The sequence below is a fragment of the Hermetia illucens genome, chromosome 3 (genome assembly GCF_905115235.1).
Source record: "Hermetia illucens chromosome 3, iHerIll2.2.curated.20191125, whole genome shotgun sequence".
Classification (NCBI taxonomy): Eukaryota; Metazoa; Arthropoda; class Insecta; order Diptera; family Stratiomyidae; genus Hermetia; species Hermetia illucens.
This window is the reverse complement of record NC_051851.1, coordinates 172,366,345-172,388,898: the sequence shown is the minus strand read 5'-3', so window position 1 is coordinate 172,388,898 and position 22,554 is coordinate 172,366,345. Positions and strand designations below refer to the sequence as shown.

Here is a 22,554-nt window from a genome sequence, read left to right as displayed (position 1 = left end):
ATAACAATGATAGTGGTGATGGCACAGGTGCGCTCCTACGCTCGTGGGACCAAGAAGAAGTGGAGTCATTGATCTAACAAATGGATTGGCTAAAGTTCCATGAAATCCTTGGCAATAAAGTGGGGTATATGAATGTCTCCAAATCAACCTATTTCATTTTCAGGAACCTCTCGAGTGTAGCAATTTATTTATTTAATTAACGGACAACAAACAGAGAGAGAGTTCCAATTAATTATTGTCCTCAGGAGGAGGAGGAGAAAGCAAAAAACTTATCCTACGTTTAAAACTACTTAAAGTAGGGAAGTTAAAAGGACCAAGCTGATTTGCATTATAATTTCGGCAAAACCTGGGAATCGGGGAATGAAAATAGACTTCGAGCTCCGCGAAGGGCACGTTGAAAATATCTGCGTTACGTGTGTTATAAGACGCAGGACGGCAGGTGATCTCGTCAGCGGCGGAGCAGTCCATCAGACCCGAGGAAAGTTTAAAGAATGTGCATAAATCCAGATAGGATCTACGCTGTTGTAGGAAGGGAAGGTTTAGAAAGCGGAGACGGGAGGGGTAATCCACACGAGGGAAGCTTTTCTTAAAGAAGAGGGAACGGGTGAATTTACGTTGCACATTTTCAAGGGCAAGACAATCACAGTTACGGGAGGGTGCCCAGATCACGGAGCAATACTCGAAGGTATTCCTTACGAGGGAATTGAAGAGAGCTAAGGAGGGTTGGATGGAGTCAAAATCAGAGGAGGAGCCAAGAATAAAGCCTGACAATTTTGCTGCTCGATTGATGACATCGAGGCAATGGGTGTCAAAGCGGAGCTTATTGTCGAAAGTGACTCCGAGGTCTTGAGTGGAATTTAAGCAGGATAAGGAATGTCCGTCAAGCGAGTAGGAGAAAGAAGTGGGTGAGGATTTTAGGGAGTAGCACATAGAGTGACACTTTCTGACGTTTAGCGCTAAACCATTAGTCGAGCACCAGCGAACCAGAGTGTCCAGGTTATTCTGAAGGGAAACACAGTCCATAGGCGACGATATAGCGGAAAACAGCTTCAGGTCGGCTGCATAGAGCAAACAGGGACAAGTAAGGAGGGGAGGAAGGTCATTAATAAAAAATAAAAATAGCAAAGGACCCAGAATAGACCCCTGTGGGACGCCAGAAGAGGGGGAGAAGGAGCGGGGGGTACAGCCGTCAAAAGAGACGCGGCAGGATCGGTTGGAAAGGTAAGAGGTAAGCCATAAAACAAGTGGTTTGGGAACGTTTAGGGACGAGGGACGAGAAGTATCTTATGATTTACAGTGTCGAAGGCTTTCGCGAAGTCAGTGTAAATGGTATGCACTTCTTGCCGTGAGTTTAGATATTTGGCGACAAAGCTGGTAAAGTCAAGCAGGTTGGAGGCAGTGGACCTACGTTTAACGAAGCCGTGTTGCTCTTTCACTATGTGTTGGCCAAAGTGGGCGGACAACCAGTCGCTGACATATCTTTGCAGGATTTTGGAACAGGAGGACAGGAGGGAAATGGGACGGTAATTCTCGGCAAGTGAACGTTCGCCACTTTTGTGAATGGTGATAATGAGAGCCTCTTTCTACAAGCTGGGAAAATGATTCTCTTCGAGGCTTTTGTTGAAAATAAGAGATAGGGGAAGGGAGATGGACTTACCAGTTTTGAGCAAAAAGAGGTTTGGAAGACCATCGTAGCTAGGTTGAACATCAAGTTTGCCAATGAGGTACTCGACAGGGAGAAAAGAGGAGAAGGAAGGAAAATGGTAGGCGATGAGGGGTAGGCTGCATCCACTATCGGAAGGGATTCGGAGGAAGGAGCGAGAACATAGACTGAGGAAAAGTAGCGGCAGAATAAATCACAAGCTAGTTGGGGGGAGTTAGCTGAGGAGCCAGAGAATTTAATGGACGGAGGGGATAGCTGGGCAGGACAGCGCGAGTTGCGAATGTGGGACCAGAAAAGTTTGAGGTTTCCGTGCTTTAGTGAGTCTTCAACACTGGTCAAATATTCGTTTCTGGACTTGCGTATTAAGGATTTGACCGAGAAACGCAGAGATTTGAAAAAAACTAAGTCAGCAAGACAGGAACTCTTCCTCGCAGTGTGTTTTTGACGTAGTTTTTTGTGGGCTTCAGTAGTGAACCAGATAGGGTAAAAGCGTAAGCACTTAGGAGAGGAGGAGACGAAATAAGGAAGAACATCAGATAAAATGGTGTAGAAAGTGTTGAGTTGATTGACGCCAGGGCTGAGTTCAGACCTTCGAAGTTCGTCTTACGAAAGTTGAACTTGGTAGGCTTGCGAGCGACCAGAGAGAGGAGTCGGGATATCTGAACATCGAACTCGAGAGCAGGATGATGGGAGTCAGGAGCAACGTAAGACGGAGCATGAAAGGTTTGGGAAAGACAACGCATAAAAAGGTTAGAGACGACAAAGTCAAGGGTGCGATCTAAGTGGTTAAGGTTAAATTGGAGGGCGGCATAGGTGTACATAAAAGTGGATAAGGCAAGGGTGGGTGGAGTTATTAGCGAGGGAGGGAAGGCATACATTTTAATAAAAAGGTTTTTGTTCCAAAAATCTAAACCGGCGCACGGAACAAAGTAGTGCACTATATTTGATGAGGCATTATTCTAGGCGCTGACTGAATCCTACGGTCGTCCTTGTAATTCTTTTTTTTTTGCAATTTATTCAACACTTTGTCCTTTTTCTTCCATGTTTGCAAGCAATTCAATCTAAATTTTTATTCATATTTGCCTTTAGATTACGCACAAAGTCAACGGAAAATCATCAGGACTGCGCTTCTCCTTTCCTCAGGCTGCTTTCAGATAATCCAGGAGAAAAGTTGAATAATTTTCGCAATGGATGATGCCATTTGTGTTGCTCCAGGAAAAGGTATAAAATCTACAATTTCCATTCGTACCTTCCATTCATTCAGTTCCATTCTTTATCTAATTCAAAACGCACTTTATCTTTGAACTATATCCTGCGACCCTTTTATCAGATGACATGCAATATCTCCCATTGAAACTTATTGCTCAATATCCATAAAAAGGAACAGTTCTATACTTCAAAAGAATCGTCCTTGCGACATCGGGAAACAGGGGAAAAAAAACGACACTCGGCAAAACGAAATGAAATCAAATGAAATAAATAAAAAGGATATAAACTATACGTTCATACCTTGGTAATAAATTCGAAATAATGGCCTCGGCAACTTCTGGTGGAGGTGGCTCTTCTGATTTTGTCTCTTCCGTTGGAATAGGATGTGCTGGAGGTTCTGCCATTGCCGGTGGCGATACAGAGGACTCATCAGATGCCTGTTCGTGGGGTATTTTATGGTCTTCCTGCTGCTGGTGCTGTTGCTGCTGCTGATGGAAGTCCGGAGGAATTTTGGCCCTGAGGTGGAAAATATTGAAGGTGAACAAATATCCTGTTTTATTGGAAGTGATGGAGCAAAGGCTTGGTAAATATAATGTGGTCCTTGCTAAGTTTCTATGGTAGCTTTGTGGTGTCGTTGGGAAATTAATGGAAGGAGAGGACTTTATTAGAAGTAAGTTATGCCTGGAAAGGGGAAGAGGGAGTTAAATGGGATTTTTAAGTCAGGCACCAGTGTATCAACGTATACACTGCACTCGGAACAGGCTTTAAGGTTGATGAAAGACTCCTTCCTACCATTTCCAAACAATCCCTTCATTGTGATCCATTTCCGAGTATAATAAATCATGCATATCCTTTCGCATCCTTTTCATCCACTTACCTCCTTCCATTCATGCTCATGTAACCATCGTCCTCAGACTGATTACCCTGGGACGGGCTCTCCGGTTCAATGTGCGGCAACGAATCAGGATCTTCGAATTCCGATAGAACTTTGTCCAGAAGCTCTAGGGATTTTTCAACATCGTCACCCCTGAAAGAATATCAAAAAACAAAAGAAAGTCGTTAAAAAAGAAAACAGAATAAAAGTACACAATCATCTAGGACAGATTACAGACATTCTCTTTTGGGAGCCGCTGCCCTAAACACTCCAAGGGCTGTTCTGCAAGTTGGACGCTCATGTTGAATATACATACAAGGGTTCTTCCGACTGGTGAAGCCCAAGGTAAACTCAGCAAAAAAAGGACAGAAAAAGGGCAGAAACACATGCATATACCGAATAAGAGCTGGATTAAACAGGGGGTGTAAAATGCAAAATGAATAAGTTGTTTTTAACCGGAAGGCACTGTCTGATCAGGTTATACTTCGGCATGGAAAAAACTTATTCTGCTGGAGTTACTCCTTGGATGTTGTTGTTCATGTTTACGTTTAAAGTAAATAAAAATCCTGCACAGAAGACCCACAAACTGAAGGAGAAGGCAGGAAAGGAAACCATGATTAAATTTATGGTTCATAGGAATTCTTCCTGGTGTATGTTGTGGCCGTGATATGAGGAAAAGAGAGCCCCAGGAACGTTGATTTATGGCCTATTCAGTGTGAAAGCGGAAGTTTTCTAAGTTGTGTTTGCTAGTATGGAGGAATCGGCAGAAGGGGGCTGGAAGGACTTCGAGTAGATTAGTGCAGTGGGTCAGGGGAAATTTATTATACATTTCCGGTGCACTGGAATGCCTTGTTGCTGAGCCGCTAGGAGTCGATTTTCTGAACGTCCGCCTCCCCTTTCCTCAGGCTGCTGAGTGACATGCTCCTTTTACCGTCTCTGGCAAATTAGGGTAGCATCATCCAAACACGTGCCTCTACTTAGTCTCCTTTCTCTCAACTAAAACGTGAATGACTTCGCAGAAACATAATTAACCTTTGAGCATAATACCTGGCTATACCAGGCTGGTGTCTGCCGACATTCATAATGGATACACATATGCTCACAATTAGCAAAGTCCTGGTAAGACTCAACATGATTTCATGCAAGATTTTCAAAATTTAATGCTGTGTAACTTAATTATTTCCAATTAGCATGTTCTGACTTATTCACGGAATATAAATTATTCAATTAGAAATATAATCGGCTTTGAGTCGATGCCAGGACTCCGTCGGTGATTCCCGCCAAGTTTCACTTGAATCCACATTAGTTGGGAGGAGGCACATATAGTATTCCACCGCAAAATTTGAATAATTCTCGGTTAAAGTTCCCGAAGCTGCGTGAAAACCAGGAGCGAGAACAAATGGAAAAACGATGCTGGCTCGTCCTGGAACCCAGTTCATCTCCAACAAATTTCAATGATGTGCTAAGGAAGGTGACAACTGGGTTTATTTCAGTTGCTCTCATTATTACGGGGATAATGATTAAACAAAAGACGACATCGACAGTCTAATTAACCTGCGCCCCAACAGTGAAAAGGAGCAGGTCGTTGAAGGAATCGTTCAATGGGAGACGTGCTTTTATTCGCACTCTCTGCTCCTAATAAGGACGCGACATCCTATTTGCCTTGGAAAATTTTTCCTTTTGCGTGGAGCTTGTCTGTAAATTTATTTGTTTGAGCCTCATTAAATCGCTGGGAACTACGATGAATATCACGCTGCCTGGGAGTAAGGAATGTGTTATGGCTGTAATCATGGGTACCATTAACGGTAGCTTCATCCCTTGTGATTGTTGTTACGCTTTCCGTCAAAGAGTCTGTATTATGTATGCAGAATGTTACGTGAAGAATGGAAGGATCCTTATTTGTATTGTGGAATTATCCTTTTTGAAGTGACACCATTTCTCGGTCAATATGATTTCATGATTATCTGGAGTGAATAACCGGGATTTTCCTGAGGTTATGTCCTGTGCAGGTTGTTTTGGAAAATGGCGTTCATATGAGTTCCTAAGCATAGCGAAAGACGGGCTGAAACTAAACCGTCAATTTGACAATTGCGTTTCAAGGACTATCATTTTCAGGATATATGCTACCGAAACACTCTTTAAACTGTTTCCTGTTAAGCAATAAGGAACGGCGATGGGACCTTCCGTAGCTTTTGAAAACAGTGAAACCCTGAAAATAAGGCGATGGATTTTGATTTAAGGGCCTCCGTCCAGATCAGACATATGACAAAAATGGCGCAAACGATTGAGATGGGCCGACCTTTTTACTGAATGAGACAAGTGCAGCAGTGCTAGCCACCTTCAGCACTTATCTAGAGAAGGACAGCCAGGAACTGCCTGGATCAAAGGTAAGTATAAAGGTACGGACAACGAGAATGCCGCGAACAAGTAACACGGCTGCAAACACGAGTACGACTGTGACCACGGTAAACCGCGTACCAAGAACTCCGAACTTCAAACCCCAGCACCCTGAAATTTGGTTCAAAATTAAGAAGGCAAGCTTTGTGAAATATAGCACCAGCCATATTTACTAAGTGTAACAGTGATGTCGCCGCGGTATGTCACCGATTCGCAGATTCGTTGACAGACAGCTCATACAACCGCTTATGCGAGCAATTAACAAAGCGGTTGTGTGAAAGCCAGAAGGAGAAAACGAGGCACTTCCGTGGGTAACGAGAAACCCTCTTAGTTTCTCTGTCGCCTACACTAGCTTGGCAGAATCGCGGTTCCAGAACCGCTGATGCGAAGTCTATTGTTGGGCCGCCTGTCATCAGCTCTTTAGCTTGTTACTTATCAAGGAGAGATGACAGAATGTGTAATTTCGACCATCAGAACAATTACTGGAGGGTTGTCATGATGTCCTGTGGGAATTTCCGGAAATAACTCGCCCGGGAGGAAAAATAGCGGGTTAGCATCATAACGCCAACCCCCCCAGTTGCTTTAAAACCCAGATGATTAGCTCTGGATAAGTTGAGCATTGCGGCATTTGGTGTCTAAAAAGGAGACTGCGGAGATTATGGTGCACTCAAAAGCCAGACTTGTGTTGACAACTACTCAGTTCAGCCTATCCAAGAATTTTACCAAGCAAAACTGTCTTCTCAACAATGGACCTATAAAATCATTTTACCATATTACGGTAGCTGAAGAATATATACCAAAGACTGCCGTCACAATACTGTGTGGTCTCAACGAGTTTCCGTTTATGACATTTGGCCTACGAAGTCAGCTTCTTAGGATACCTCATCTTAAATGAAGGTAAACTTCCTTTGCCAATCAAAATGAAAGCGATCCAGTTATACTCGCAACCAGCCAGTGAAAGGAAATTCACCAATCAACTGGACCAGCAAATCTACCGCAGTTTTTGAAGCTTCTAAAATGCAACAGACAGCGCTGCTTGTACATCGAAAATCTGGGGGGCATCTAATTGAAGTAGTCCTCCAACAACTGATCAACTATAGCTGGCGGCCATTCGCTTTCTTTTCAAGAAAGCTCGCACCAGCAGAGACTGTCAAATTTTAGTTAATGTGTTTGGTGCAGAGGGGTGAGATTTGTCAGACCTTATTAGGATTAGTTCATCGGTGCAGAGATAAAATGGATCCTTTTGAAAAGATAGCGAGGCTACCGCTGAAGGAAAGGTGGTAATGTCTCGACAGCCACAAAGGAGGGACACTATCAAGCCCGAGCTCGGAAAAAGGGCCGCGAAAAATATCACGAGGTCTAAGCCGAATGATACACCATTGATGAACCCGTCCACTAGTTAATTGGCTGTGCACTATGTCCCGTTGGAAAAGATAGGCTCCTTCCGGAAGACAAGGACATAGGGAAAGACATTACCCAACAAGTACGGAGCCATTTTAGAGAAAATAAAGGCTGATACCCTCGTCCAGTGGAATATCTGAATGCACATTAAAAATGGCATAGCGGAAGTGGAGGAATTTCTAGACCTTATCGAGAGGACTACTTTTATGAAAGATAGGACTACCTTTATGAAAGACTTCGGCGGACTGCACAGCTCAAAAGGGTACAAAACCCTTACAGACTTCGCACCGCATACATCATTGAGCAAAACACACATTGGCAGCACATTCAATTTCTGCACAATCTGGGAGTTCTATTGCCTTCGGAATCGTTTCTCTGCAAGAGAGCCCTAATGTTCCCGGGCATCTGAATTCAGGCTTGGATGATCTGGTGTGAGTACATAAAGGGCCACTTTCGACTTATAATTTACATGTCTACAGGTGTTTGGTTCGTTCGCCGGTCAAGTTGTTCATCTGTTATTCACTCAGTCCAGAGAAGCCCGATGAGAGGACGCAGATATGAATTGATGAAAGCTTAGTAATCGCTTTCTATGCACTACTCCCATATAGAAACACAAAGACAATATTGGCGTGGTACGGATTCTACTTGACCATGCCAGGTATACTCCGTGCTTACGCTGCCGAAAATATTGAAAATATTGAGATGAGTTTACTCAGAAGCATGTTGTATTGCCGGGGTTCTGGGAATTTGAGTACTAAGTACCCACCGGGTAAGTATAATTTCATGGTCGTTTTTGAACACGAATTGATCTGGAGACCAAATTCAAAGACCCTCCGTGATTAGCACCGCGGTACAGGTTTACGTTGAGCGCAGGCTCATACCAGTGAAAGCGAGACCTATCTAGCACTTCTGCGGAAACTAAGGGGTACGGCACCCGAGTTATTCACAAGAGATCACACTTCACTGATCCGCGTCTATGTTTCCGCAACCAACCAGATCATCTGGCGTCCTTTTTGGGTATGGCTTATAACTTGGTTTGCATCAGAGAAAAGATCACTTTTATGGCGGCCCAATGCCCATCTATACTTTCCGGTGAGCTGTTCATGATACTCATGAAGACACGCCTGGTTAGTAAGTTAGATTTCGCCCTCCCGAATAACAGCCGGATCACAAAAACAGAGCGATTTGAGGTTGAGGATCGAAGCTATTTGGCTTTAATAGTAGACACAATACGCAAGCGACAAGCAAGTGATTATCTAGCTCGAGACTGGTGACACTGTCTCTTCTGTTGCGAAGATCCAGAAGAAAACTTCTAAATCCACTGCTGACCCTGATGCGGTGGGTCTGATTAGATGTATATTGCCAGTCAGTATACAGTCAACTGACTTCATTGCAGGCTCTGCGCTCGAACAATGTGCCGCCAATAACGGAGCGCATAAGGTCAGAAACTTCTCGCCATTGTTATGATGGTCCCCATTACCGTGTTTTTCCCAGAGAACGGAGAAGCTAACCGATTTCACGTAAGTTCGCTGATGACAGGGAAGTGTTTAGTCGTAGTTTGGCGGCTTACCGATGCACCAGTCCATTCAGTGAAACTATTTATGTTCCAAAGACTCGTCTGCCTATGCATTACGGGTGCCATGAGGAGCACATCCAGCTCTGGAGACGCAGCTTCAGTTAGACAACTCCTAACCCAATAGATCACTCTTTTCTATGCAATAAACTTGTCGTCAGGGAGAGTCTATTCTTGTTTTTCTTCAGCTTTTGTCCCGTTCACAAGCGGGGTCGGCTCGTCGCGATCGGTTTCGCCATTTTGCTTTATCGAATGCCTGATCTGGGTGCAATCTCGAGGCTCTCCCCATCCAGCGTATCAAGCCACCGTTGTTTAGGCCTGCGTTTTGAGAGGAGTGGTGAGAGGGCGCTTTCTTGATGAACGCTAACAGAGACACGAAACGGTTTTGTTACACCCGCCATACTTTGAACTTTACTTTTCGGATCGTGGTAGACCAGTTGAACCCAGCATGCGAGTTCTTCTGGCACTAAGTGTTGTCGTAAAGCATACCAAATTAGTTCGTGTAGCACACGGTCAAACGCTTTCTCTAGGTACAGAAATGCCTTGTAAAGAGGGCGATGCTTTTCACGGTGTTTCTCCATGAGTAACCGCGCAGCGTGTATTGTGTCAGTAGTGCCGCAGTTCTTGACAAATCCGGCCTCATTCACGGCTGTTTCAATGATTTCGCGAATAAGGTTGTCAAGAATGCGTTCAGAAATCTTCGAGGTATGGAAAAGTAACCAGATCGGAAGGTAATTTGAACATGCTGCTTGACTACCTGTCTTTTTCCATACTGGAACTGTGGCACTTTCTTGCGGTGGCAACCTTCAATAGAGCCCAATATGCAGACTTCGCAATGAAGAAAACCCAGTAGTCTCTCACATCCTTGTGGGCTACCCCGCCTGCGAAATACACAATCTTGAAGAATGATTGGATCAGATGTTCTAGTGGAATTTCTTCTTAGCCTCGCAACTAGGACGCGAAGTGTCCAAAAGAACCCACTCGCCTCTCATATTGCCGGGTATGGCGCGTGTCAGTAGGGCATTTCAGTGGAGATTCAGTATTTGTGGGCGAACGATCAACTTTGTCATTTTTAGGTTTGGAAAATAGCTCTGTTCTCTTGGCCAACTTCACTGAAATTCGGAGATCATTACTGAAGCCTGATGCTCCCTCAATTTGCAAAAACTATTCCGCTCGAAACGTCTCACCATAGGGTCAAAGCTCTTACTGTACAAGACAATGATCTTGCCAGTCTTCATGTATTCCTCGGAGACTTGGGTTCTTAGCAAGAAGAATCGCGAACTCTTGGCTGCATTCGAGAGAAGAATCCTCTGAAGAATTTTTGGCCCTCTACATGAGGATGGACGATTCCGTAGCCTGCATAACGACGAAATCTATGAGCGATACCTTGACCGGCCGGTTGTGGATAAAATCCGGCTCAATAGGTTACGGTGGGCGGGTCACTTAATCCTTATGGATGAGGTTGATCCTGCTCAGAAAGTCTATAAGGGCAATATCTATGATAGAAAAAGAAGACGAGGCAGACCCTGCCTAAGATGGAGCGATGGCGTAGGTTAGGACGCCAGACAGCTTTTAGGGATATCAAATTGGTGGACCTCGGCGCAAAACCGGGATGCCTGGAGTTCCTTATTAAGGCAGGCCTAGACCGGATACCGGTTGTTGCGCCGTTGATGATGATGATGAATAACATCAAAATCAGCGCGAACATAGAGAAGGCAGAGGAAATAAATATCAAAAGACCATCCGGAATATTGCTTGCATTTCTTCCTGAGAAAGGCTCCAGGTTTTGCTAATCTCAAAAGTCTAAGACACTCAACCAGAGCAGGGTTAACGAGATCACCCCTACAGTATAGTGGAGAGTTTTTTGAAATATCATTGAGCCTTTCAGACCACCTAACAAAGCTCCTCCACGCGCTGCTTAAATTTCTTCCCAGAGGACCTTGTTTACCCCAACATAACGACCGAACTCTTAGTAGTTATACGACATAGCCTACCTCATCACAGCACTCGTACCAAGCAAAACTAATGAGCTAACAAGACCCTCAGCCCGAATTTAAGTGATTGTGCCTATGAAGGATACGCTGCCAACTACAAGAAAACACAAAATTTTAAATCAACTCAGCTGTTGCTAATAGCACTACGCAAGATATCCTGTCGTTGTCGTATCACTTAGCGAGAGGAAATTCAAAAACAAAGGATACCATCTGAATGGAGATTAAGAGACGTCACTCAGTTTCCTGTGCCATCACGACGCCAAGTAAATTACTCGAGGTGGAAAATACAAATTTCTTTCAAGTCTAACGGCTAAAGTACGGGCCCCATACACATATCCTTGCAGAATAAACAGACCCAGCTGCTAGTCTAGTACTCAATGTGGTTCAAGTGTTCTGTAAAAGTAAAAAGGTTGATCCTGTCCTCCTGCTTGGCTATATCTTTTCCGTTCTGAGCCATCTTCATTTACTCCGTCATCCAGCTTCACTTCAAATTATCCACGGATATCAGTTTGGAGTTGAAATTCTCAAGGATGCCTTCAAGCTCTGTATCCACCACTCATGGTCGGAAAACATACTTATCGTTACACACCCCTTCCTTTCATTTTATTTGATGAATATTTTATGAGTACGCACACAAAGAAAATGTCTAAGGATATCGTATTTAATGTTTGTGGAGTAGATGACGACAACGATGGCGGCTGATGATGATAAGCAGGCGAGGGCGATGATTTTAAGCCCTGGTTTTTGCAAGACCTCCACTCGAGTGGCTCATCATTTACTCAAGGACGTGCACGCCGCAAAACCCTTGAAGAATTCCACTTGCCAGGAAAAATGTGGTGAAAATGATACTGTATGTGTTCAGGATTCGCTTTTGTATCGTTAAGCACTTTAAAATATGCAACGGCGCTCATTAGGATACTTTCCATTTGGGTTGAGGCATATTCTCACGTAACCATCCCCGCTTGACGGCCGGCTGGCTTCCTGCGGATGTTTCAATCGGGGGTGTCAACTCCTGTGCCCCGCACGTACAGATTTTCCAGTTCATTCATAAAGTAATCTCGACTCCGATGCCGGGTTCGCACTAATCTCCTGAGGAAACTCTCCCTCGGCCCCGCATTGGTGTCCTTTATCAGGACTAAATCCCATTATGTGTATCTCACTACGTAAAGAGTTCTGTACTCCCACACAACAGGATGCAGGGACAGCCTTTATTAAAGGCACGTGAGGGAGGAAAAGTTTTCGTTTAACTTTAATTAAATTAGAACATTTTGAGGGAAAAGTAGTTGATTACAAAGAATGAAGAGGCAAGGATAAAGTTTCCTTACACATCGACCACTTCAGAGGCCTTATTTCGAGCTAAACGGAGAAAGGATTGTGCAGTGAAATTTCTTCTGAAGTGGATTCATTGGCTGCGTTCTACATTTCCTCCAAGATATGAAGACACGTGGGGACGACGTTCCTTTAACGTCGCATTCAGTCGTAAACTTATATGTGCCTGTGGAGAGTTTTATTCAATTTTTAAAATTGACCGTCATATTAAAGACTTAATTAAGATGTTTACGGTGGTTGGAAGATTTAAATCGAGTTAGGTGGTTTATATTAGGTCACGTTGTGTTTTAGAGAGATTGGGTACTTTCTTTTATGATTTGAGCTTACACTTATTGTGAGACGCAAGGGTTTGAGAGATTTTATCAGTAAATTTACCACGTGCCATACGTAGGGATTCATGGCAACCATATGTGGAAGCTTGCCGAAGAGTTATGACTCTTCACAATTTATAGCTCTCCGCGAATACTTTGTGATGAATCCTAAAGAGAAGTACCAGTAACAGTCATAATTTAGGCTCCATTTTGTGAATCCTTCAGTTAGTTTAGATAATTTTTTTTGGAGCGTCCTTCGGTTCAGAGAGAGCTTTCAGTCTCGACAAGGAGGCCCATTTGAATCCGACCCAAAAATCGAGCTTAAAGAAGTTCTCCCAGCGTTCCAGGACTTTAAAGGAGCTCTCACATGGTGGGTGCAGCGGCTTCCAAATGAGTACCTGCGACCATGTCTCTAGGTCCTTGTGGATCTTCGGCGTCGCATGTTGAAAAGGTTGAGTTAGACGCAGTTTCGAAACCGCATCCCTGAGCGCACGCAGGACACAAGAATCACTTAACACTGCTCTGATATCCAGCACAGCGTCGGCGGGGAGCCGCAGATTCTCCCCGTACACCATCATCGCGGGGCTGGCCATGAATTCCTCTCAATGGGCTGTGTGAAGGCCGAGGAGGATGAAAGGCAGGGACTGTGACCTCGATCGATCGTCGCGAGCCATTAAGTCGGCCTTCAGCGTCCGGTGCCAACGTTTCAACATTCCATTGGACTGCGGATGGTATGCAGTGGTCCTGTGGTGTTCGAAACCCAGGAACTTGCCTAACTCCGAGAAAAGAGTAGGCACAAACTGCATTCTCTGCTCCGTGACGATGAAAGTTGGTTCACCAAAGCGCGGGATCCATCCTCGACAAAGCGCCTCGGCACATGATTGTGAAGTAATATCAGTCAAAGGTATTGCTTTAGGCCACCGCGTAAACCAGTCGATGATTCTGAGGCAACACTTGTATCCGTGCGAGTCCTGCAAGGGGCCAGTTATGTCGGGGTGGATGGTGTGGAAGCGCTTGGTCGACCGAGAGAATACTACTACTTCCTTTTTTCACGTACTCGTTGATCTTACACTTCTGGCACGCGATGCAATGTCTGGCCCAAGAGTTTACGTCCTTGTTCATGAACGGCCAGACTAGCCGGTTCGTTGTCCTGATGTGCAAGATCGCGTACTGCATTGAATACTTCCCTGCAAAAATCGGCCGGAATAAATAACCTAGGTCCCTTGTCTAAGGCCTCGCAGAATAATTAGGGAGTTTGAGCCGAAGATAGCAAACTTCTTAAATTTTTATTTGGAGTTTGTCCTCAGGTTCCACAGCTCTGCGTCGCCTTTCTGCGCCTCGGCGATTGCCTTATAATAGACCGCGGCGGGGACTGTGACCTCCGAAATTCGTGACAAAGCGTCTGCAACAACGTTGCCCTTTCCAGACACATGTCGAATGTCGTAAGTAAACTGGCTGATGAAGCTTAGTTGAAGAAGTTGGCGAGGAGACGCTTTATCGGACTTTTGTTTAAGCGCGAACGTAAGGGGCTTGTGGTACGTGAACACAGTGAACGGCCTGCTCTCAAGGGACAAATGAGAGGTACGCGGCGATTAGCTCACTATCGTAAGCGCTGAAGTTACGTTGAGCTGGGTAGAGTTGTTTCGAAAAGAGCCTCAACGGCTGCTAGGTTTGATTCATCCATTGGTGAAGAGCAGCGCCTACCGCTGTATCTGACCCATCGTCGAACACTTCTAGGAGTATATCTGGCTGAGGAAATGCCAGAAGTGTAGCATGAACAAGCTGTTATTTGACAGTTTCAAACACCTTGACGGCCTCAGTAGACCACGCAACTTCGTGGGAGTCTTTAGTTTTGGGCCCAGACAATTAAGTGTTGAGGATCGCTTGGTGATGAGCGGCTTTGATCAGGAAACGACCATAGAAGTTTAACATGCCCAAGAAACTTCGCAGAACCTTCACCGTGGCTGGTAGGGCAAAGTTTTTTATCGCTTTTACCTTGTCAGGGTCTGGTTGAATTCAGTCAGGGGTGATCATATGGCCGACAAATTTTCCCCGCTTTTGTAGGAATTTGCATTTTTCAACATTTAGAACGAGCTCGGCGTCAACAAGACGTTGAAAAATTTCCTTTCGAGATGTCCAAGGGCTTAGAATCGGAAGTGGACGCGACCAGAACATCATCCATGTACATAAAACAGAAGTTTAAGTTCCGTAGGAGGGAGTGGATGAATATCTGGAATGTATGCGCTGCATTGCACAAACTAAAATTCATCCTCCTTAGCTCGAAGAGTTCAACAAGTGTGCAAATAGCCGTTTCCGGTATCTCTTCGGGAGGTCCAGGGATTTGACGATACGCCTTAGGCAGATCCAAGGTCGTGAGAACACAACAGTTTGTTAATGAATGCGCAAAATAATGGATGAGTGGACTAGGATATCGGCCGGGTATTGTCAGAGCAGCCTGTAATCTCCGAAAAGCCTCCATTTGCGGTTTCGCTTAGGGACCAGGGAGTGGAGATGACCAACGGCTATTGGATGGTCTACAAATACCCTGATTCGTGAGATTATCGAACTCTTTCTTTGAACAGCTAGCTTTCGGGGTGATAGGGGGGCACCTTTGAGAAGATCGGGGCGCCTGTAGTGTTGATCTGGTGCTGCATATCGTGCTTAATCGACTGGGAGCAACTACCTTTGTATGGTTTACGCAGGTGGAAATTTTTCCTGACGACTTTGAATAGGTTACAGGGTCTATAATTTATTCTACAGGTCTACTGAGAGCTCGTAGTGACGCCTAAAATGGGGGTGCTCATGTCAGCCAAAAGAAACAGGGATGGTTGTACAGATATCTTACCGATGATGAAACCCCAGGAACTCAGGAAACGGGAACAGGAAAGCAGTTGAGGAGGAATTTTGCTTCTCGAAAAGTCCAGAGGCAGCAGCTTCTATAGAATTTCCACCAAGTAAACAAAAAGAGTATCATCACATGGACAAAGAGTACCACGACAGGGTCACTTGAAGGAACCAGGATTAGCAAATGGAACTCACATCCACCAACGAACTTTTGGAAACGTTTTTCTGTCAATTTCTAGCATGGATTGAGGAAAGACGCACCGAAATGCAACTACTCGCGAGTTGCTAGCGCAGTTCGCTGCGGAGACCAAAGCTGATTTAGTGCTCATCAGTGAGAAGTACCAAAAAAGACCCAATTTCTTTGCTTTCTGATATACCAGGTATCGCTGCCATCTGGGTTTCGAATGGCACCCACGTTAGGGTTCTTGTTCAAGGCCGAGAAGACGGCTTCGGATTCGGTATTTAGGGCTAACATTTTTTAGTGTATATCTAGCATCGAATAAGACGATGTCGGATTTTCGGCGCAGACTTGATGCTCTGGAGGATGCTATCTTGGGCACAGATATGCGGATCCGGGTCGGGAGTGACTTCAATGCCAGGGACCATGAATGGGGCATACCCCACATTCTCGAAATGGCGGCGAGAATAGGACTTATAGTTTTAAACATAGGATCGACCCCAACGTTCCGGCACCCAGGCTTCGAAGACGTAATCTTCGCATCGGAGTCACTGGTAGAGGGGTGGCGAGTTCTGGAAGACTTCTCGACAAGCGACCATCAATACGTTGCCTCCAAAGTGGTTGAAAGAAATACTCGGTGTGCGCCACTCTGCTGCTCTTTCTTTGCATGGAACGTCGCGAAAGTAAATACTGTGATGTTTGTCGAAACTCTTGGAACAGGTGGGGCTGTGCTGGAGGATACTCTTGGCGGTGGTGGTGCTGCAGCTGACACTGTCGTAAATTCAGTTGTGGACCTGATAACGACGGCTTGTGGAATTTCATACTCAGGACGGCATCGGGACGTGGCAAACCTTCTATTTATTAGTGGAAGGCAGAAATTACAGAGCTCCAGAGGCAGTATTACAGACCTCGCCGCTTAACATAACGTTTAAACGACCGGGAGGAGGCATGTATCCCAACGACAGAGTACAGATTAGCTAAAAGGAGACTCCGCAGTGCAATAAACAGGAGTAAAGCTCGCTGTTAGCGGGAATTGGTCGAGGTGAATAGAGACCCGTGGCGACTTGGTTACAAACTGATAAACCGAAAAATCGGGGCTCTGTGGAAACCCTGTTCACTTAGGGTCGAAGAGATGGACCGCATTGTACGGGTACTTTTCCCTGCGCATCACGTACGGGATGGTGGGGGTAGTGCAGAGAGCGGCGACGACTGCCCCGTTTTCTCTATAATTGAGTGGGAACAGGCAGTCCTAACTATGAAAAACAAGAAGGCGCCAGCACCCGATGGTATCCCAGAAGAGATTACAAACTGGTCTTCCAACATCGACCAGACCTACTGCTCGGTGCATTTAACGTTTACCTGAATGAGAACATTTTCCCTTCTCTTTGGAAGGTGGCAAGACTCAGCGCTGATCAGCAAAGGGAAAGATGACTCTGAGTTACCGTCTTCATATCAACAACTCTGTATGTGCTCGAAACGCTCATTAGAAGTAAGAAGTGGCTGAAGCGATACGCGCTGCCGGTGATTTATCCCTGCGGCAGTTCGGTGTTAGAGCAGGGAGATCCACAGCTGATGCGTGGATGCCGTTCGTGGAGCGGAGACACATAGACGCCCAGCTCAACGGGTGGTCCTCCTCGTAACGCTTGAAGTCAGTAACGCCTTTAATTCCGTAAGATGGAAAGACATTCTAGGCACACTAGACAATACTTTCCATATGCCGAACTATGCCTTACGGATATTGAGAGACTATCTGATGAACCGGTCCTTGCTCTATGATACACTAGAGGAAGAGAGGAAAATGGAAGTCACGTTCATCCTAGGGTCGGACCTCGGAAGAGTTTGAGAGCTAGCCTGAAGTAATATGACAAACGGTTCCAGGCTAGGTTGTTGGGAACGCAATCATTTTGCCGAAGGGCCGTTTCTTGTTTTTCATCTGAATACTAGAGTACTCTGGTGAAAAAGAGGAGGGTGGACCATATTGGATGAGTTAAAATGCTTAAAGTTTACATCTGTGTTAGTGTTATCTGCATTCAACCCCCGTGTTCTTTCTTCCCAAACATGGCTAGTCTCTTTTGAGAATTGTTTTACTACGATTTCAATAAAGCTGGGAAGCTTGCGGATACTGAAATTTTTGGATTGCGAAATAATACACGCTTTTGTGTAAATTTTTGAATCCGATCATTATCACATTTAAAAAGTAACTTTTATTAACTAAGACTTGGCATATCTAATTAGTCGTCACCTCAAGATACATCATATATTCACCTTTCTAACATCACCTATCGTAAATACATCATTTTTTCAATGAAAATGAAAGGATATTGCATAACACCATAAGGAACTGCGAAATAGATGAATGCAAAAAAAAAAGCTACGACGAAGTTTCATCACTAAATTGCAAGATTTCCATAAACGAAACCGGTATGTCCCCGGCACCGCTACTGTGCAAAATGAAGAAATTATTTTATCTATTCAATCTATCTTTTTGCCACCAAGTTGATAGCCGTGCAATTTTGACGGTTGGGTACCAGCCAGCAAACTTCTTGCCAGTTTGCCGGTTGCATGCCGAAATACAATTTGTATCTGAGTAGCGCGAATTTTCGTTGAAAAATGTAACAATACAATTCCATCTCATTAATTTGATTGTTGATAAGGATCACCCAGAGCTTTGCATAACAAATAGACGTAGATTGACGGAAAGTGGATTGAGGTTCCATCAACGTGGATATGTGAAACAGGTTCCAATGGAAATCTATTGATGCCAAAAGATAAATTGATGTAAACAACAATTTTGTGCGTCCTCCTCCGTCAGCTTAGCCCAGAATCAATCTATATCGTCAGAAGATGCTAATATCTTTTATAAATTCCACGAGTTAACGGCATTTATCGAGCCTATTCTCAGACAGTGGCTTCTAGCCGCCAACAAAGCAGCTGGAAATGTAAATAATTGGGGTCGTAACAAGGTCGGCTGACGTACGTAACTAACCCACACACGTTCAAAAAATCTATTTGAAATTTAAATATTTGCAATTGTTCCGGTGTGGCGCGAGGGTATCTTTGCATTTTAGATTATATGCAAAACGATATATTCACAGATAATTACTTTTTCAATTGCTCGAAGCGGCTGCCGGCAAGTGAAACGCCATGAAAGCCGCTTCTATACTCGCATCTTTCAGATATTTACAAATGACTTAGTTATTGTGGATGAGATAATCTTGCCCAGACTCAGCACTTTCAGAAGTTATGCTTGTCATGGATTGCAATGCCAACCAGGCTAGAAGTCGGAGAATTTCAGGGGCTGGTGAGTTTCCACAGGAAATTTGAAAACCGCAAAAGATGGTGATGTAAGATTTTTGCAATGGTGGCAAAAATGGAACTGTATCATGCATTGTGGTACTGGAACTGAAGGAAAGTTTCGGTTAGTGGCTGAGATCTTGGGCATGGAATGTCTGAAAGGTGAGAAAAAAGAAGTTGTGAAAACGATTGTGGCGCACTGCCGAGCCGTATCTTATTCATGGCTAATTAAATGAAATTGTTCGTGATAATTAGGTTATTGCGGTATTGTTTCTGTGCAGGTCATGATCATTCAATTTGCAAATCGGATTATGAAAAGTATCTACAGGTCGTGTCCACAGATGTATGCTGTTGTTTCAAGATTGTATGAGAAGAGAGCCATCGCCAAGTTAGCATCGACTCATCTCCAGCATTTTTATTCTAAACAAAGGTTTTCTGTAGTAGAAATGAAGTAATCATTATTACGGGGACTATCTAATTAATCTAACAATCGTAGCACCGCCGCAGCTTTTCAGTGTAAACCATTCCCTAGATTGTTCGTCATATGACTGTACCCAGGGAGACATGGAGCACAGTCTTATCGTAGGGATTAAGATTGTTTTAGATAGTGTAAGGCATCACTTCCTATGCGATACTATTCTTACCACGTTAAGTAACCAGCTTTTAACAAGTATCTTTTGTGCACATCAAGACATGACAGACACATCTAGATATGCGGCATAGATCATGGTTTAGTTGAAAATCCAGGAAGCAAGTAGACTAAATTTGATTAACATTCGAGGGAAGGAGGAAATCCACTCAAATGCGGAAGGAAAGTTGTTATATTGGCATAGCTAGAGTTGCTACCTCTCCTCTAGAGTGATGTGTGGCTTTCCAAGGGCCAAGCCTCTCGTCTACCAAGACCATTAGTGAGTAGTGATAGCCACACCTTGTACAAGGTGACCCTACAACAAAACGCTACGGAACTAGACTGGAGAGTCGAAAAAACACCTCCTCTATTCCAGGGTGTCATGCGAATGGTGGGCACTGAATATTCTGCAATGAGAGGTAACTGACCCTATTCGAATGGAGTCTCACTGATACCTGGTCGCCTCAATGAGTAAGTTTGACCTTAGCGTAGCACGGTAGACCTCCTAACCTCCATACTCGTAATAATCAAATGAGTAATATTAGAAAAATTAAGAAAATTACAACAAAACAAGCAGAACCCCGTACCGCACAGAAACTGGTCAATCAGGCGAACCAAAATAATGAGAACCAGGTGATTACCCCCACGTAAGGAGAAGTTGGGACATCAAGCAGTAAGTCCAAGGTCATGGTATACTGCGAGGACAACAACCAACAAAGACCACTGCTCAAAAAGCAGGGATAAGAAAAAGCACCTCTGAGAACAATATCACAGATCTCCTTGCTAACAAGGAGACAGATCTCAGTGGCACAGATGCTCAATGACACTAAAAGTTATCTGAGGGAAGGCTTGAAAAGAAAAGAAGGCTTAGGACATACCTAAGCCATCTTTATCGGAGCCAAGAAAACGGGGAAGAGCTAAGATTAGACCGCATCAGAGAAGTGCTCCCGAAAAACCCAAACCTGAACCCAAGAGAGGAGAAACCCCGGGTAGGTGAGGGGTGAAGGCAAAAATCAGAAAACCCGCCAGGTGAAGTCAAACATCAAGACAATGTTCATTTCTTTCTTCGAATGCAGAGGTATTATGCAAGCGGAGTTCGTTCCCCCGGATCAAACGGTCAACTAGAAGTTCTACTTGGAGGTTTTGAAAAGATTGATTGGGAGAGTATCCGGAAGAAAAGGGCAGATTTTTGGCGCACAGGCGACTGGTTCTCCCATCATGACAACCGCTTGTCCACCCGCCATATTCACCGGATCTAGCCTCCTGTGACTTCTTTTTGTTCCCCAGACTCAAAAGGAATATGAAAGGAAAGCGTTTTGCCACTGTGGAGGAGGTGAAACAAAAACCGCTGGAAGCCTTAAAGGACATCCCGATGAGTGAATTTAAAAAATGTTTTGAACAATGGAAGAATCGTTTGGAGAAGTACTTTGTAGTCAGAGGCGAATACTTTGAAGGTGATCAAAATTTGGTGTAAAAATATTGAGAAATAAAGAAATTAAGACGAAATTCCCGTTTTTTTTTTGGTCCGCCTCGTATGCTCGTATGCTAGTGCAGTCAAGGGCATTCGACCCAAAAAAATACTCACTCGTTAGGAGCAGGAAACAATCGAAGGCCTTGTCGTCAAGCAGATGTGCAAGATATGGACTGCAAAGATTGTTTTCACCGGAATACGCTTTCGACCAGGTCACATACTGATGGACTGCGCGACGCAGGACACTGCAGAGTGGCTTAGGAGCATTGTTCGGCTGGGAAGGAGCAGAATTGTCAACATATGCTATATATACCAGGAGCACACATAGTGACAGTTTCTTCGAGAAGCCGCAACAATAAGGACGGAAGATCTCATGGACCTCCTAATCGCTCAGAATAAGGATATCCATACGCGATTATGAAGATTCTTCACTAGCAAGGTGGAGGCGCCTCACGGTCGAGGTGGATGACTAATCTCTGGAGGCAATCAAATGTCGGAGTAGCCATATCAACTATAGATTTGGCAACATACCCGTGCACGTGCACAGGGAAAAATCGAGGAAGGACACTTAGGAGCGGACATCGAGTGGAAAACTTACCGAGGGCCCCGAACGAATCTCGGAGGCCATAAAGGCGTAAAGGACTGGACCAACCAGGGAAGTAGACCTGCTGCCCAATGAAGAGCAGAAGCAGGACGACCTAGACCTAGGACTTCTATGCTTCAGGGTGGCCAGCGACGCGCAGGAAAACGCCATGTTGGAGGAGGAGCGCGACACTCCGACAGTGGAGAAGAGCTCCAAACAATAACGGAGCCAATGGCCAGTACTAAGATAGCCCAAATAAACCTTCACCAAGCGAAAGCTGCATTTGCGGGAATTGCAAACGCAAGTTTCAAGGAGAACATTGGCTCAGAGCCCAGGGGTGTACCGGGAGCAGATTTGCGGTCTGCAAGGAGGAAGCATACAGGTAAGTTGGGGCTCCCCTTGCGAAAAAGCAAGAGTTTGCATCATTCTTAAACGGAATTTAAAATATATATGTCTTTCGGGGTTCCTGTCCGGCGACCTTGTGCCGATCCAAGTTTCACTGGAAGCTCGGCACTCGAGAGGCAGTTCTGACATCGGGTTACTTCCTAGGAGACGACATCCAGGCCCCACTGGAGCCAGTCGCTACACTGGTGAAGTACTGTAAGAGGAGGGGGTTACCTTCTCTTCGAGTGCGATGTCAACGCCCATAATGAAGTCTGGGAAAGCAGCGACACCGATCGAAGAGGTGAGTACCTACTTGTATTTGTTTTTAGCAATAAATTAAAAATATATAACATAAGGAGCACTCCAACATTCGTGTCCAGTACTAACTCTAGGAAATACATTGATGAACGGGCTGGCCGCA

The 22,554-nt window shown here is 44.7% G+C and overlaps 1 protein-coding gene across 4 annotated transcripts in view; it reads right to left on the bottom strand.

Annotated features, from left to right (window-relative positions):
* Positions 1-22,554, bottom strand: part of LOC119650644 — a 405,409-nt gene that overhangs the window by 198,736 nt on the left and 184,119 nt on the right. For all 4 annotated transcript variants that reach the window (XR_005249347.1, XM_038053569.1, XM_038053570.1 and 1 more), the window contains exons 3-4: positions 3,750-3,899; positions 3,173-3,388 (exon numbers count right to left, since the gene is read on the bottom strand). Coding sequence is in view for 3 of the 4 variants with exons in the window: in XM_038053569.1 (XP_037909497.1) it covers positions 3,173-3,388; positions 3,750-3,899 (366 nt within the window). In the remaining variant the exon portion in view is untranslated. The remainder of the gene's footprint in view (positions 1-3,172; positions 3,389-3,749; positions 3,900-22,554) is intronic.